Here is a 16,094-nt window from a genome sequence, read left to right as displayed (position 1 = left end):
TCGTACGGGATGGTATATGGGCCTATGCAAATATAAGTCAGGGGAATGACAGAGCACAAAATGGTGACTCAGGAACAGAGGACCAAATAAAGAGGGAAAGAGCCAACTTAGGTCAAGATAGAATAAATTTGAATTTGAATTTTAGCTATCGAATCGAGTCGTCGAAGTCTCTCACCTCAATGGGCCTGAACTTGCAGCTCCTGCTCTGCCAAAAGGAAATAACAAGATGGAAACTTTGGCAAAGAAAAAAACACAACAAAAAAATGGGGAGAAAAACAAGCTGAAAAGGACACAATACAGTCCAAAGGAAACAATTTGTCAGTCAAATTTCGGGTGGCAGAATGCGAGGAAGCATAAAGTTGGGGGCGGTGATGTAAGTCGAACCGAGGACAATAATGACACTTCCCAAAATGAAATTAATTCGAATGTTTTTTTAACATAAAATATAAAGTACATTAAACAAGGATAAAAATAGATCTGAGTTCTTAACGTCTTGCAATAAATGTAAATAGAAATATTCTCCCTTTTCTCAATTCTTTAAGGCTATTTTAAAATTATTTATAATTTTAGTTTGTTAAATTGTTTAAGCTTAAACAATATTTTATTAGAGATGAGGTCATAAAAAGATTAACAAGGTTTATCCACAATTTTTGTTTTTTTAGTTTTAACCTTTTTAAATTTTTACCAACGGAAACGCATTGCTTTTGTATCTTTTTAACAAACTAGGTTACCTTTTTCTCTCTGTGCAGGGGATGATTTGAGTTGCTTTCCCATCTTGTTTTGGCACGGCCCCTGATTCGCAATGCAAGAATGAAAATGGCCAACAAAGAGGACATGCAGATACATCTGCCGCAGAGCGGAGAAGATGCAGATGCGGATGCATATAGCTTTGCCCCCCATCCACTTCCATTTGAGATCCTTTGTGTGGTCCGTGTCTGTCTGCAAATTGATTGGAGGCGAAGCCATTAAAGTGTCCATCGAAGCTGCTAACAGGCTGACCGCTGCCGCCCCCATTTTCGAAGCAGTTTTCCCCCAATTTTCCTGTCCCATTTGTAGTTATCCTCGGATCTCCTATTACCTGGAGTGGCAGGTGTGAAAGCCTCTCGCCGGGTCTTCCGACTTATCATACCAAGTTTCCCATCCAGAGCTAAACAACTTTTCTTGGCATTTTCATTTGACTTTTGGCGAGTTTTTTGTTTTATTTTCGGTTTTCAATAAGTTAGTTTTAACATTAGAATTAATCGTTGGAGGAATGACACTTAACTTTCGTCTAGTATGGTATGTTTCGCTTACTAATCAATACTCTTTAATGGATATTTGTTTATTAGATGCAATTAACTTTGGACTTGGACACAGGACACGAAACAATTAAGACAAAATGCATTCACACTTACATAGTTTAATACATACAATCGCGCACATACGTGTTTACATAAAATTAGTGACTGTACAGATTTTACTAAATATAATTAAGATACTATTCTAGTTCCTCTGGCGTTTCTTAGTTCTTTTCAACTTATAACTTAGTAACAAAAAATGTTCAAAAATGCTCTCCTTCTTGTCTATATACAAAACAAAACTTATCAGATAAGGGCCGATTTTGCAATGTCCTTTTAAATTTACTCCTTGAATTTATTAATTTCAAATACTCAGTCATGTAAACAATTCAGTAAATAAACAAGTTTGTTAACTCAATTAACAAATTTTAATTACCCTCAACAGATTGTAAGTAAATGCAGCTTGTACATCCAACAAATAAAAATATATATTTTTAATTGTACCAGTTAAATGATATAAAATAAATATATTTTTTAATTTAAATAAATTCTGAGCCCCGATTCGACATTGATCCACTGGCCCTAGGAATAATCCTACAACTTTTGGTTAACTCTGCATATATACACCCACTGCCAGGCCTCAGTTTAGGCCACTTCCAGATCGGAGGATTCGTCGGCGTCGCTATACCCATTCGGATCGCTCTTGATGTGCACTAATTGCGCTGAATAGTGATCGGATCCGGGGCATTTCACGGGTCCAGAACCATTTCCAGTGGTGCTGGTGGTGCCGGAACCGCTGCTGCCGTTGGTGGTGACGTTGGTGGTGCTGCCACATTGCTCTTCCTGTAACTTTCGCAGCCGCTCCTGCTCCTCACGTTTTTGCTTGCGCCACTTGGCCCGACGGTTCTTAAACCAAACCTGAAAAAATAGCATAAAAAGTAATCTGTTAATACGGGCAAATTCAAAACAGTTTTATTTATATTTGCTTATATATTATTTATTAATTTTAATTTAGAAAAATACATAAATACATAATGTCTAAATTCTTTTTACAAGCTTATAAATTGTAACAAACTCGAAGTTACTCAACTGTTTCGCTTTGCTAAATGGAATGGTTCAGTGGGCAGGTGACTTGGGTGATTGGGTGGCTACCTAGGTTACTCAAAAGCGCGGGGCTTCAAAAACACTTTCATCCGTTTTGCTCGGAAATTCTTTCTTCTGCCCCTTGGGTCTTCTGCTTATAAATATTTTAAGTAATTTTCGCCCCTCTCTCATTTCTTAGCCTTTCCAAGTCTTCGTTTCTCAATCTAGGCGTTTATCTTTTAGCCAGTTGCCAGGGACAGCAATCCTCCAACTCCCATTTCTCATATTTCTGGGCTTAATGAGATGACTTATTGTAATTGTAATTAATTGAGAATTCAGAAAGGTGTGAGTTCAAAAGGAAATGGAAAAAGCTGGCTAAAAATGTATGTTTTTCAGAGGAGGAATATATTAATAATAAAATCATTGTGTTATATCTAAATTGTTAAGTCACAGAAATTGTTTTAAATATTTATGTGCCACATTTTTTTCCCTTGGTAAATTCCCTACTTTTCCTAAAGCCGAAAAAGGTTGGATTTACCTGGAACCAATTATACTGCTGTAATTTTTGTGTTTCTGATAAGTCAGGTTAAAAAACCCTTATTTTTACCCCTGGAATTACTTGTTCTTTTTTGTCCTTTTAATTAGACATTGGCCACGCCCTTCGCGTCTGTGAACCCGTAAGGCTGGTCTACCCCACCTATAACCTTCAAAACCCCCACTTAACCCCTTTTTGGCCTCAATCTCCACCCTCTTCTACTTAGTTAATTAAAACAAAAGGCGGCTGTGAAGTGACTTAGGGGTTAATCATCATCAGGAGGTTATCTCTTCTGGGGAAAGGGAGTGTATCATCAGGGAGTGATGGTGTTGAAGAGGGGGGATACGAATCCGTTATGTAATCACCCTCGTGGGCAGTGAACCCATCTGTCTTGTCATTAGCCCCCAAAGCTACCCCAAAAACCCACTCCTCTTTCGAGGGCGGAGTCTTTTCTCTCATTCTCTGCGTTCTCCCGGAGATTCTCCCTGCGATTCTCTATTTGCCCAATCCGAGTGCAATGGTGAGTTTGCAACCCCTATTTGTTTATTTGTCCGTCTGTTTGTTGATTATTTGCTGAATAAATACTGGGGAAATTCGGAGCGAAAATTTGCAGTCAGGCGGCCAGGAAAAAGTTTAATTAGAACAATTAGCAGCGGTGGAAAAGTTGATTTTCCACAATGTTATCATTCGAGGAAAAAGTTGAGATTTCTCTGGGGTTCGGGAAATGTTTATGCAGCAAATCGACTGAATTTGTTGAAATAACAGAGGAAGCGGAAGTGGCAGTGGAAAATGTGGCAACGAAAGAGAAATGCGATAAACTTATAAGCAAGGGAATCTCTGCAGCTATGAATTTCATATTTGAGCTCATTTAAGTTTGCATTAAATTTGTGTACATTTTTGCAGCTGCTTTTCCGGACTTATTTGCTTAGGATTTCATTATTTTTTTGCTTTGCCCTAGCAACCTTTGAACTTTGGCAGTTGGCAACGCGTTTGATGTCCTCGCCAAATGTCAGTTGAAATTTGCATTTATTTTTCATTTTCTCCTCGGCCTAATTAGATTTTTGACAACTCCCTCTCTTACGTGTATATTTTACATATTTATTTTCATAATTTTCATAATTTTACGAGCTTAAGTTATTAAAACAACAAAAATGGCCAGACAAACGCGTCGCGTTTTTCAAAAATTGCGGCAATGAATTTGTGATTTAGTCAGCTTAATTATGTCAACACAAACTAACACCATAATTACCTATGCAACAGTTTTAATCCATAAATTCTAAATCCAAAAAAATTAAAGTTTTTGCCACGGGTCATTTTTGCCGTCTGATTGGTTTTTTTCGGCATTTTCGCTTATTAAAGTTTCATATTTTAATTAAATGTTAGCCAGCGAACCGCATTGAACCCTAAACCAACGGAACTATAAAATCCGGGTTTGAGATTTATGTGTGTGCGCCGGAAAAAACGCGCTCTGCTAATCCCGTAATTTGTACGGCCAACAGTGTTCAGGGCGGAAGTTCGCCCTCCTCCGCCACGCGTTTAAAATCTGACTAACGCACAACAATTTGGCCATAACCGCGGGCGCGTTTTTTGCCGTTTTTCGCTGGCTGGCACGCTCGCCAAAATCGCAGTGGAAATTTGGAGAAATTAAATAAACAAAGAGGAAAAAAGTGGCGGTTTCAGGGGGAAAATCTGTGTGGTGTGCGATTTCCATGTTGATTGATGGCTTCGACAACATGGCAACAAAATGGCGAAACTGCATTTGCCCACTGAGATAAAAGGATGTTCGAAGTCGAAGAATTACTTCGTTTCAAAACGCAAAAGGTCAGAAACATCTTGGGGCTCGAAATTGAAAAGATATTAGTGAAAATACACATTAAAAGGTTAAATAACTGAAATCAAAAAGATTCATTAGTCAAAACCAGATGAATCCAAAATCATGATTCAAAACAGTAAATATCTCCTTTACATCAAAAGGATTTTTAGATTGATCATTATTCCGAGTGAATAACGAGTCCTTGTTCTTACAGTGTAGAAAGGAGCCTGGTGCACATTTTTTCGGGCCAGGAAGCTCCGAACTTGACATGCATTGGCTTGCGCCTTGGATTCGCGAGATCTGTGGAACCACTGGCCACTGCAAATATTGCCACAGATTTTTCATCCAAAAGCGCATAAATCGCTGATACCGCAGGAAAATCGAGGGGCGGTGGAAACTCCAGGGGGCGAAAAGGCCGAAGCGGCACACATTCGAAAACGTGCATGAAATCCATTGAACAAACAGACCCACGGCAGTTGATTTTTAATTAACTACAAAAGCGCTTTACGCTACGCCCCCTCCCCCTTTCCGCCCCCTGGGAAATTGCGAAAATTTAAGGGGCGGGGCATTATGCCAGACTGACCATCATGATGTGTGTGTTATTTTTGGGTTTTTTGGCCAGTCTGCTGACTGCGTGACTGGATTACCATGAAATGTTTCCAAAAATGCAGCACATAGTTGCACTGCTATGATAACTTTGCGCTTCGTTAATCGCTGCACCTGCTCTTTCGATTTTCCCTCCTAATTTTTCCGTGTTTTTCCAGGCCCGGAAAATTGTGTCCCCGACAAAAGCCAAAATACATCGAAACGCCAGGCGGGCAAAAAATAAAAAGGGAAATTACTTGGTTGGGTCTAGCAGAGGTTAATAAAAACGGGGAGGAGTGGAAAATGGGAAAATGGGTGGTGTGGGGAGCGGCGAAAAACACAAAATGGCGGCTGCCTTTTTGCCAGTCACTCTAATTAGTGAAAATTTGCAGCACAAGTCGGTTGGAAACTTCGTCACCAAAATGGGTGGAGCATCACCGCCCCCCCAAATTTCACAATTTTCATCCAACCTTTTTTGGCAAATTGTTGACGCTGTTTTCGTCGTGTTGTTGGATTAAAATCGCGCAGCCATGAAAATTGCTCGTTACGCACATTCCTTCCCCCTTTTATTTAAGTGTATGGTGGAGGTTAAGCCAGGCAAATAGGGGTTAAGTGCATATGTGCACTGTTTAAAGTGCCGACATAGAATATCTCCTTCACTAATTTCAATGGAGATTAAAATCAGAATAATTCGTTTTTAAAAACAATATAAATAGCCTTAATGTTATATATTTGTTTTAATTATTAAAAAAAAAGCTTGAAGGAGACATCTTCAATCCTATATAGAATATATAATAAATGCAGAGCAAATTCAAAATTATTTTAAAACAACAATTTAATGATCAATTTAAGATTTTAATTTCAAGATTTGAATTTAAGTTCTATAACGGCACTAAGATCGCGTTAGTGCCAAATTAAGAATGCCAGAAAAGGTGTTGGAGAAGACGCAAAGAATCCAACAACAAACTGCAAATGGCTGGAAGAGCTGCAGTCTGGCAAAAGTACAAAGTGATTTTTTGTTTTATTGGTGGTTTAAAGGCAATACATAATTGAAAATGTAGTGATTTTATTAAGAAAATTGTCTTTGTGTTGTGCAATATTAATAAAAGTGTAGAGGCAACTTAATTGTAACTAAGCCGGTGAAAATGCAATGGGGTAAGCGCTAGTTTGTACTCATTGAAATAAAGCAAATAAAAGGGAATTGATAGTACGAGCGTAAAACTCTTGTAATGTGTGACAAATAAATATGATTTTAAAGACACTAAAACTTCCACAAATATGCCCTTAACGGTAAAAAAACAAAAAATGCTCACAAAATATGTACACATACATGTGTACGCCCTGCCACCTTTCACGCAATGCACACATGCACACATACATGTATATCGCGGCCATGTTTTGTTCTTGAAATTTCTTATTGGAAATGTCATGAGTTCATTGAAATTCAATTAACTTTTATTATACTTCCTTTTAGAAGGAGAAACGTAGAAGAGAGGATGCGAACATAACCTAACTTGGTGGGTCTAAACATTTGTTGATCTATTGCTTATATTATAATGTATAAATGTACTTTTTATAAAATTTGTACATAATCCAATATTTGAGAAGAACTAAATATTTATTTAAGAAGGTTCAGTGTTAAAAATTTATAAATCTAGCATAAAGCTACGAAAATCGATGTTATTTTTTTTGTACTGACATTTTTCACTCAAAACTTTACATGTTTTTAATGTTTAGTACCCCAGTACTTTAAAAGTGGTCTATAAAAAATCAACCGGTGCCTGTTAATTAAACATGACTAATTCTTTGAATTTAGGTTAAAAGCCACCAAATTTGTTCCTGTTTTTCTGACATTTTCCCCATTAAAATTAATGAATTTACACCCTCAAAAATCGTAAAAAAGATACCATATTTTTCCGGACATTTGCTAATCGCCGACACGGGCGACCTTTTAAAAGCTTAGCAGGGAGTGCACCTGTCCCTTCCACCTCCACCTTTTATCACCCACCGCCCGCTCACTTAACGTGCGTTTTTTGTGTAAATTTATGCAGCTTCGAGGGCAATTTTCCTCCCTGCGATAATATTTGTCTATGGTTACACGCTTCGACAGCCAAAACTGTAAAGAAAACATGGAAAAAGTGTCTCCCCCCTCGGAAAAGTCCTGCCCCTTTCCATTTTCCATGGCTCGAGGTTATAAACGCACTTTGCTGCCCGCAAATTCTCGGGGGGATACGGAAATATTCGCATCCTCGAACTCAAGTGTTTGAATAATGGAAAATTATGAAAAATTATAACAACAGCATTTACTGGCGGCAGTTGGGGTGTGAGATTTGCGGGAGAAGGTGGGTGGTTGAGTGGCTCACTCAGTGGGTGGTGGGTTGTTGGTTGCGGGTTCGTGTTTCGTGACCTCGGGTAAAATTAACGAAAATCTGATGATTACAGCTCATTGCCGTTTTTAATTCAATTTCGAGGCTAAACAAACATCGGGGAGGAGATACGTTTATTGTATCTAACGAGAGACAACAATAATAATAATAATAATAAAACCGTATTTTAGTTAATTGCCAACGCAGGTGGCCCAGGCTTGGAAAAATTCGAACCCCTTTTGAAGTTGAAGCCTCTCAATTGTGCAACTTCAAAGCGGCAACGCTTGAGATATAGGATGATCCTTAAGAGAAAGAAAGACTGCAGGGTGACAAGCCCTTTTCAAGTCCTGGCCAAAACAAAACGACAAAGTAGGAGAAAACAGCAGACACAACACAGATCAGTTCACAATGGAGGAGTGATGAGTGGGCACATTCTTCTGCCTGCCGTCTTTTTCCACTCTCTATATGTCTGCGAAGGGGTAACATCAATATTTGTAGAGTTAAGCGATCGAAAGGCGAGGGGAGCACAAATTATGCCAAGCTGATGATTACTAATTTCTTGGCGACGACCTAAGGCAAATATTTGAAATGCCCTCCAGGCATTTCTCCCATATATCCCTCTCTATCTGGCAGATCGGAGAACGAAATCACCGCTATCACTTGAGCTGCGGGATTAGGCGTATTTGACTTGCACGCACCAAAGAAGGCAAGGCGAAAAAAGAGAGGCAGACGGACAAAGGAACGAGTTTGTTTGCTGTGCAGGTAGGGCTACTGTTTTACCCGATCTTCGATCCATTCCATCTTATTCAAACCAATCCGATCCGATACCACCCGACTCTCGAGTGTCTAAATAAAAATAATAATTGTAAATGATGGAGTCAAAATAAGCAGATCATTTGTATGCTGAACTTCGTTTGGATGGGAAATGAATAATTACGAAAAGGTTTGAAAACAATTCTGTGAGAACCGAGCTTTATGCAAAATGTGTAGTCACTAATTCTGGTATGCCTTCGCTTAGCTTACATAGAAATGATTAAAAGCGAATTATTTTTTCAGGGAATGAATATAACTTAATAATGGTTTTAATTGACGATTTCTGTATTAAACCAGATATACAAGTTTTATAATCTCAAACTTGTACATCGAAATAAGAGTCAATCCGTTTTTAATTAGATCAGCAAAATATTCTCTGATACCTTGGAATTCAATGGAGATTACTCAACCCTTTTTGGTGTGAAAGGTTTTTTAACTATATGATTTCTAATCGAATGTGTTCCAATCGGCTACTTAATAGATCTCCGATAATAGAGACTCTCTGCTAGAGTAACCCCTGTGTAGGCTTCGATTTTGTTCACTTTTTCCCTTCTGTTTTCTCTTTTGTTATTGCTGCTGTTTGTCTTAGGCAAGATTTTCAATAATTATTGCCACTTATGGTCCACTGGGGTCTTAGGAGACGCAAGGGGTCTCGAGTGGCAACTCTTGGCATGCAAATATGCTAAACAGTAGCAGTCAAAAGCCGCGGTTCCAAGTTGGAAGCCAGAGCTTGAAGTTGATTATGCTGCTTAAGTCAATGACGAGCGATGACTGAGCATAAGATTTACTTGGGTATTGATGCCGTCTCTTTCTTCATCCACTTTGCTTGTCAGAGACAAGTTTGAAGTCTCTTTTTGTGTGTTGTATGTTAATTAGTCGCCCCCATGAGCTGGCAGATTTGAATACCCCGATTTCCAATTAGTTGAAAAGTCTGAAAATCATTTCCCCATCTCAGTTTTTAATTTTTATTAAGAACTCCCGCCTTGAACTTACAACCTGTATTCTAATCCGCTTAGGATTTAAATGCTGACAACCCGCGGCCAACATTTGTCGCCTAATCAAAAAGCAGGCGTCAATTCGCCTGCAGGTTAAGTAACGCCGCTCATTATCCTAAATGGTTAGTAATGTTAATGTGTAAGTTGTCTTAAGCTGAAGGCTAAACATAAGCCCACACCCCTTCGAGTGTCAACAAATGTCGCACTTGTCCGCCTTCCTACGTTCCGAAAGGTAAGGGTGTTCAAAGAAGGGGTTCCATACTGGGGTTGGATGGGTTAGATTAACATTTGACCGGTTGACAAACAGATTGTCAGGGAAACAACAACTAAGGGGTCCCGAAAAGCGTTGTTAATCTTTATCAAAGACGCGAAATATCCACCCATCAATGCACCAAAATTGAGAACAAATTAAATTGTCAACTTGTGTCGTCACATTCCTCCTTGGTGACCTCTCAATTTGTTTGTTTGTTGTCGGGTTTCCTCGACACTAATGGACTTTGAATCACAATTGTCGATGTTAAAGGGATGGTTCATCCCTTGGGGCCCCTGGGGTGGGATTTACAAGGACGCAGCAGACGGAATCCTTGCATATTTACATTGCCAATGATACGATTCAGGGACAACCACCAAGCAAATAACCATCACCATCCGTTTAAATATGCGGTTGTATTCCGAGTCCCATTACCCAAATTAAGTGAATCATTGGGATTGGCATTGTTTTGCTTTCGCCGGCGAAGAAGCCCCGCAAAATGTACGCCGCTGACAACTAAATAAACAACGAGAAGTTCTCAGAGGAGAATTCGGGGAGAGAAGAAAGATTGCGATGCAGATGCCAGAGATTCTGATTTCGAATCTGATTCATGATGGTTAGTGGGCAAGAGCGTGGGGGTAGCACTCAATTGGTTTCACGCCGGGAATTAAAACGAGCGTAAAATTAGAGCCAAATAGAAGAAAAGGTTGTTGCTTAAATGTTGGGGGATGGTTGCTATGAACTGAAGGCACGGTTTGTTCATCACACATCAGAAGTGAAAAACTATTATCAAAAGTAATTTTGGTAAACTCTTTTGAATTGTGACTGATTATGTAATTTAGTCATAAAAGGTGTTTGTTGACTTTTGGATATGGTTACTATAAATTTTTTTGGTCTATCTGTTTCTTGTTCTATAATTTAACGAAAATAACCCTTGTCATTTAAATTTTAAACGATTTTCAAACTCTAAACTCTTCTAAAAACCTTTTTACATGTTTGAGTAAAATCATTAAATCCGATTTATAAAATTAAAGTTACTCAAACTCTGAGATTGCACAAACTCTGAACTCACCTCAACTCTTTCCTCCTTGAGATCCACTTTGAGGGCCAGTTGCTCCCTGAGCACCACATCCGGATAGTGGGTCTTGTCGAAGGTGGCCTCCAGTTGCTCCAACTGCTCCTCTGTGAAAATGGTGCGGTGGCGACGCTTTCTCTTCGGCGGTGGCCCATGGCCCAGATGCCCCAGGTGGTGTTGGCCGTGGCCGTGGTGGTGGGCGCCCAAATGTGGGGGGTGTGGATGTCCGTGGGGGTGGTGCGGGTGGTGCCCGTGACCCGCCAATCCGGCGGCTGCTCCACTCACATGCGCCTGCATCTGAGCAGCGGCCACATGCGCCACCGCAGCCGCGTGCATGTAGTTTGGATAAAAGTTGGGGTACGCCACTGCACAAAAACAAAAAGAAAATTCATTACTCGCTGGCTGTAATAACAGTCATATCATCATCATATAAGCAAGGCAAGGGAGGCGAGGTAAGTTTTATATTCCTGGGTAAATCCTTAAAAATGCGCATAACGAATGGCGGAAAATAAAACGCCGCCATGCTGGCTTTACAGTAAAGGTAAAATAAGTAGTAATTTTTTTTTTTTTAAGATTTTACTTAAATGAGGAATTTAAACAAAAATAAAGTAATAAAAACACTTTGGACAAATTTACCAATAATGTAATTTACCAATAACATATTTCGATAAAATATCTTAAAGTGAATCTGGTGTATTGACCCCAGCTGTAAGCATATGTGAGGCTTCCGTTTCCGGTTGCAGCAAGCTACGGGAAAAAGTTGCACCCAGGTTTTTAATATTCATGTCCTGCGGGGGAGCCTTTGAATGAATTTAAGCGGGATTCTGCATAAATCTCCGCCGAGATCCACGCTTGAATCCACACAAGACCCGAGCCCATCTTAAAGCCACCCCCGGAAGCAGTTTTTCCCAGGCCCAATCTAAGACTTAGACCCCAATGCAAATCCTCTCACCGCAAAATCGAAGGGAAATGGAAGGGAAATGCGGAATCATCTTTCACGGATCATTGCCTAATTATGAATAATGCCATTCAGGATTCGCTTAGGAATGAGCGTGGTTCTGTTCAGTGGGTGAGGATGAGGATGTCAGGATGAGAGTGGGTGAATGGGTGATTGCTGACTGCATGAGTGGGTTTCTCGTTCCCTCAAGGTGTTTTGTGAATAAGATTTCGATAAAAAGCCGAAAAAAAATATTTTGCAACCTTGTACATTCGAGGGATATGAGGAATTAAATAATATTCGTATGAAACCATTTTTACAAAACCTTTCAATCAGCTTATTTAAGTCTTGAAGAAGCAGCTTTATGAAGGTCGTTTAGTTTAATTCACAATTTTTTATCGAAACACAAGACCATTTTACTGGGATAACTATCTAAGAAAGTTTATAGAAGTTTAAATAAACATTCAAAATTTTCCAATTTCGATCCTTAAATTAATGTTGAAGGACAGAAGTAAATGATGAGTTAGCTCTTCTTACCTAGAAAATCCGAGGGGGAGGCGGCAAAACCACTTGCCGCTGCCGCCGCCAAGTGGCCGAGATGTAGGCCGGGATGTTGCAGCATGGCAGGAACCCTCTGTGGTCGGATGGGACTGGCGGCGGCGCTGGAACTGGAGTTTGAGTTGGGTGAGGCGGGCGACTCGGCACCACTCCTCTTCAGGCCCAAACTGATGCCATTCGAGGTCAGTCCATTTTGGCTGCCATTACTGGCGATGTGGTTGCCTTGGCTCGCAGCAGATCCTCCAGCCTGTTGCCTGGAGCCCAAAATGCTGTCGATGGTGAAGAGGGATGCGGCTGCAGCTCCTCCTCTTCTGTCCTCCTCCAAAATTGTGACTCCCGACTGGCTGCCATCATCGGAGGATGGGGTCTGGCTCTGCGACTGTTGGTGGGCATGCTGCTGCTGGAGCACCGATTGCAGTCTCTGGCCCAAGTAACCACATTGCTGGGAGTTCAGCAGCATGGCGGTGGTCAGGTGATAGGCGGCCGAGTTTCCTGGAGAACGGGAGATCTGTCTTGGTGGTTGCTGCTGCTCGCCGAGATCGCTGGGCGATCTTTTGAGTGTATAACCTGCCGGCGGGGAACTGGTTTCGACCATTTGGGCAAGCAGAGAACCTGCAGGCGGGGGCGTGGGCGGTGGGGAGGGGCTGGGCGTGCTCACGACGGTGATCTTGAACTTGGCCTTGGAGGCCGGAATGTCGGGCGTGGTGCTGGAGGTGGTGGTACTGCCACTGCCACTGCCGCCTCCTCCGTTGGTTGCGCCGCCCGCCAGCGTCGCCGGGGTCCACAGTGAGGAGAGAATCTTGAAGGCGTCTGTGGACTATCGGGCAGGAAAATGTTTTTCGGTCCCGGAAAATGTTTTTCAGTGTAATCAGGGGAAAGTCCACTTAACAAGGATGTTAACAGATAATTTCAATGGAGTCTTTGGAACTTTTTTGATTGCAAAATGCTTTTCCGTCACTCTTTCACACAAAACGTTTTGAAAAACTATTTTTAAGTAAAGATTAATCCACTAGGTCGCACTAGAAACTCGTACTAAAATCGCTTCGTGGTTTTTGGTAATTTTTTACAGGTTTTCAGCCACCGGGAACCCTTCTTGTCCGCTCGAGCTGCGAAACTGTTGTGAGAGCGTGCCGCCCGACAAGTTGTCGAGTCGTCAGGCCAGTTCTTTTACAGATATAGATACAAACTCTCAGATACCAGATACAAACTCACAGCCGTAATTCTCTCTCGTTAAGCGGACATGTTTGGACGCCAACCAATGAAATCGGTGCCAAGCCACGCCCTCCAAGCTACCATGTTGTTTGGTAATGCTCTCTGGTTTTGAACATCTCTCTCTATCAACCTCCCTCCCTTTCTTTCTTTCCTTCTCTATATCTCTTTCTCTCGCTTTCTCTTGCTGGTGGTGGTTGAAGGTGTCGGGGTCCTCATTTTGCTGTTTTCCAGGTTATAAGGTTGCCAGGAGGTCTTGGATAAAGATGGCGCTTGGGAGAGAATGTCCTCTTCACAGGACCCCCATATTCCCCCAATTTTTTTTATATCTCTTGCAGTATTTTTTCCGCTCTCTACCTACTTTCTTTGGCCACTGACAGTTATTTATACAGATAAAGTCATCACTGACAGACCCCGAGGCCCCCAGAGAAAGAGATAGCTGTCAAGAGTGCGATAGAGAAGGGTAGAACGTGTGCCAGAGATGGGTGTAGAGCAGCTCTCTCTTTTGCCCTTTTACCATAGTGCGGGGGATAGCATAAAAATGTTGATGGAAATTATGGGTGGCAAAAAGGCTGGCTCTTTTCTCGCTTTCAGGGGCTTCTCCGCTGGCTCTGCCGGCGCTGTATCTTAAGAAGATAATGACTAAATTAATGCTTTTATGTTTTTGGCAACACATAAACATCATTATGCGCTCAATCCGCCCATGGAGATGCGCAGTGTCTTAACCCCTTGTACAGTTTTATCTTCTCCTCCTTTCTGGGGGTTTAAGGTAATGTAGAGTAGTGATGAATTCAATGGTGAAAATTCTCTGTAGAATAAATTCTACTGAATGAAATATACAGAAAGAGTCAAGCTTACGCGGGAAGAAAATTAGAGAGTGGAGCTCTACAAATAATTTACACCACTTTGGTGACCCCCATCGCTATTGTTCCACCTCGTGTGTGTGCATATGAAAATATTTTAATCTAAAGTTTCCACATCAAACATGCCCAAGTGCAAAATCCCCGATGGCCTCCAGGATATATCCCCTCCCCCTTCTCAAATGCAGGAAAACAAAAGCTAAGCTACGACTAATGATAAATGCAACTCTGGCAAGCCACTCATACAAACACCAATGAAAAGCCATCCAGGAAAAGCGAATGAAGCGAAAAGTCCTTACAATGTCACCTGTGAGAGGGTAAAAACATAAAAATGACTTAGAAAAATAAGTGAAAAAAGCAATTCAGGACAATAAAAAAAGTTACTGTGGAAAAATGAATTCAAATGTAAGAAATATTTTACTATATTGTTATAAATTAATCAAATAAATTAATCAGTAACTGTAACGATTGTTGAGTAAAATAATGTAGTGAGGTTAACATTTAAACTAACACGAAAACGTTTAAATAAAGTCATTTAGACCTTTATCAATTAAGGGTCTTTAAGGCTATTTTACTAAAAGTTTACCTACATTTTGTTCTGTGTAATATGCAGGACAGGGAGGTCCTGAGTGGGAGGCTTACATAAATGCAGATATTTGAGTGTGTGTCGTGGTGTATGTGTTCAACTGATTAAGGGGAAAGGAAGTAGAGGAGCGGTTCTGTCACATGTTGTAAAAGGATGAAAGGATGACGGCTGATGACGTCGAACGTGGCCAAATGCTTTTAGAAATTATTGAATAATTAAGCAGGCAAGGACCAGGATATTTTCTCTCCCTCTTTCTCGTCGAACCTCAGTGGATTCTCCATCCCACTTTTTCCTGGGTTTTGCTATTTGCCTTTGCAGTGAACTTCTTACATGGCCAAAAAATCCCGACGGGAAAACTGATGATGGCAAGTAGAAGAGGCAGAGAAGATGAGGAAGCACTGGGAGTGCGCTCGCTTCCCGCTAAGCTTTAAAGTTTTGCTTCACTTTTTTCTATTATTTTCCTCGGAGAATTTTTTCTGTTGCCATTTTCCACATGGAACTTTTTGATATTTTTCCTCCCAGCCTGACCTGATTTTTTGTTCCACTTGCTGTGCACTTTTTGTTTTAGTTCGTAGATTGAATTTTAAATAAAAAATTAAATTAACTCGTCTAAGTATTGTATTTGGTTTTCTACCACTACCCCTTCGATTGGCTGTGCGAAAAAGGACTTCAATTGGCAAAGGACTAAGCAAACATTGTGGAATAAAAGGTTTTTCTACTTTTCCATTTGAGCGCCGGGCAAAAAGCGATGGGAAAATGTGGGGAAAAATCATCATCTTCTCCGAACTTTTTCTTGACTCCCGATGATGATGATTTTTATTTCGATTTTCTGTTGCCATTTCTCTTTCGACGCCCACGGCCACATTTTCCAGTTGTGCAAAATTAGAAAAGTTTTCCTAGCTCTCTCTTTCTCTTTCTCTTTGATTGTTTCTCAGAAGCGGAAAAATCGGGAGAGAAGAAAACTGGGGGTGGGAGGGCGTGTGCTTTGCGTATTTGTCTTGTTAAAAATTTAAGCGAATTTCCTCGAGAAGCCAAATCGAAATCAGCAGCAGAATCCGCACCAGAATCGGAATCAGATTCGTCGGATTCAGCAGCTAAATCCCGTGCTGAGGATTTGCAATTGCGGCTGAGTCGCCTGCTGCTGACATTGAT

General features: G+C 40.8%; 1 protein-coding gene across 1 annotated transcript; it reads right to left on the bottom strand.

Moving 5' to 3' along the window:
• Positions 1–1,186: 1,186 nt before the first annotated feature.
• On the bottom strand, positions 1,187–13,103 carry LOC108049079 (homeobox protein goosecoid). Its single transcript, XM_017130127.2, has 3 exons — positions 12,267–13,103; positions 10,790–11,157; positions 1,187–2,195 (listed from the first exon to the last, which is right to left on the bottom strand). The coding sequence occupies exons 1-3, from the start codon at positions 12,880–12,882 to the stop codon at positions 1,923–1,925; spliced, it is 1,257 nt and encodes a 418-aa protein (XP_016985616.2). The 5' UTR covers positions 12,883–13,103; the 3' UTR covers positions 1,187–1,922.
• Positions 13,104–16,094: the final 2,991 nt, after the last annotated feature.

Source organism: Drosophila rhopaloa, unplaced genomic scaffold, assembly GCF_018152115.1.
Source record: "Drosophila rhopaloa isolate 14029-0021.01 unplaced genomic scaffold, ASM1815211v1 contig_2, whole genome shotgun sequence".
In the NCBI taxonomy this organism is placed as follows: domain Eukaryota; kingdom Metazoa; phylum Arthropoda; class Insecta; order Diptera; family Drosophilidae; genus Drosophila; species Drosophila rhopaloa.
Note: the sequence above shows the minus strand (reverse complement) of the source record. Positions and strands in the feature narration are given on the sequence as shown.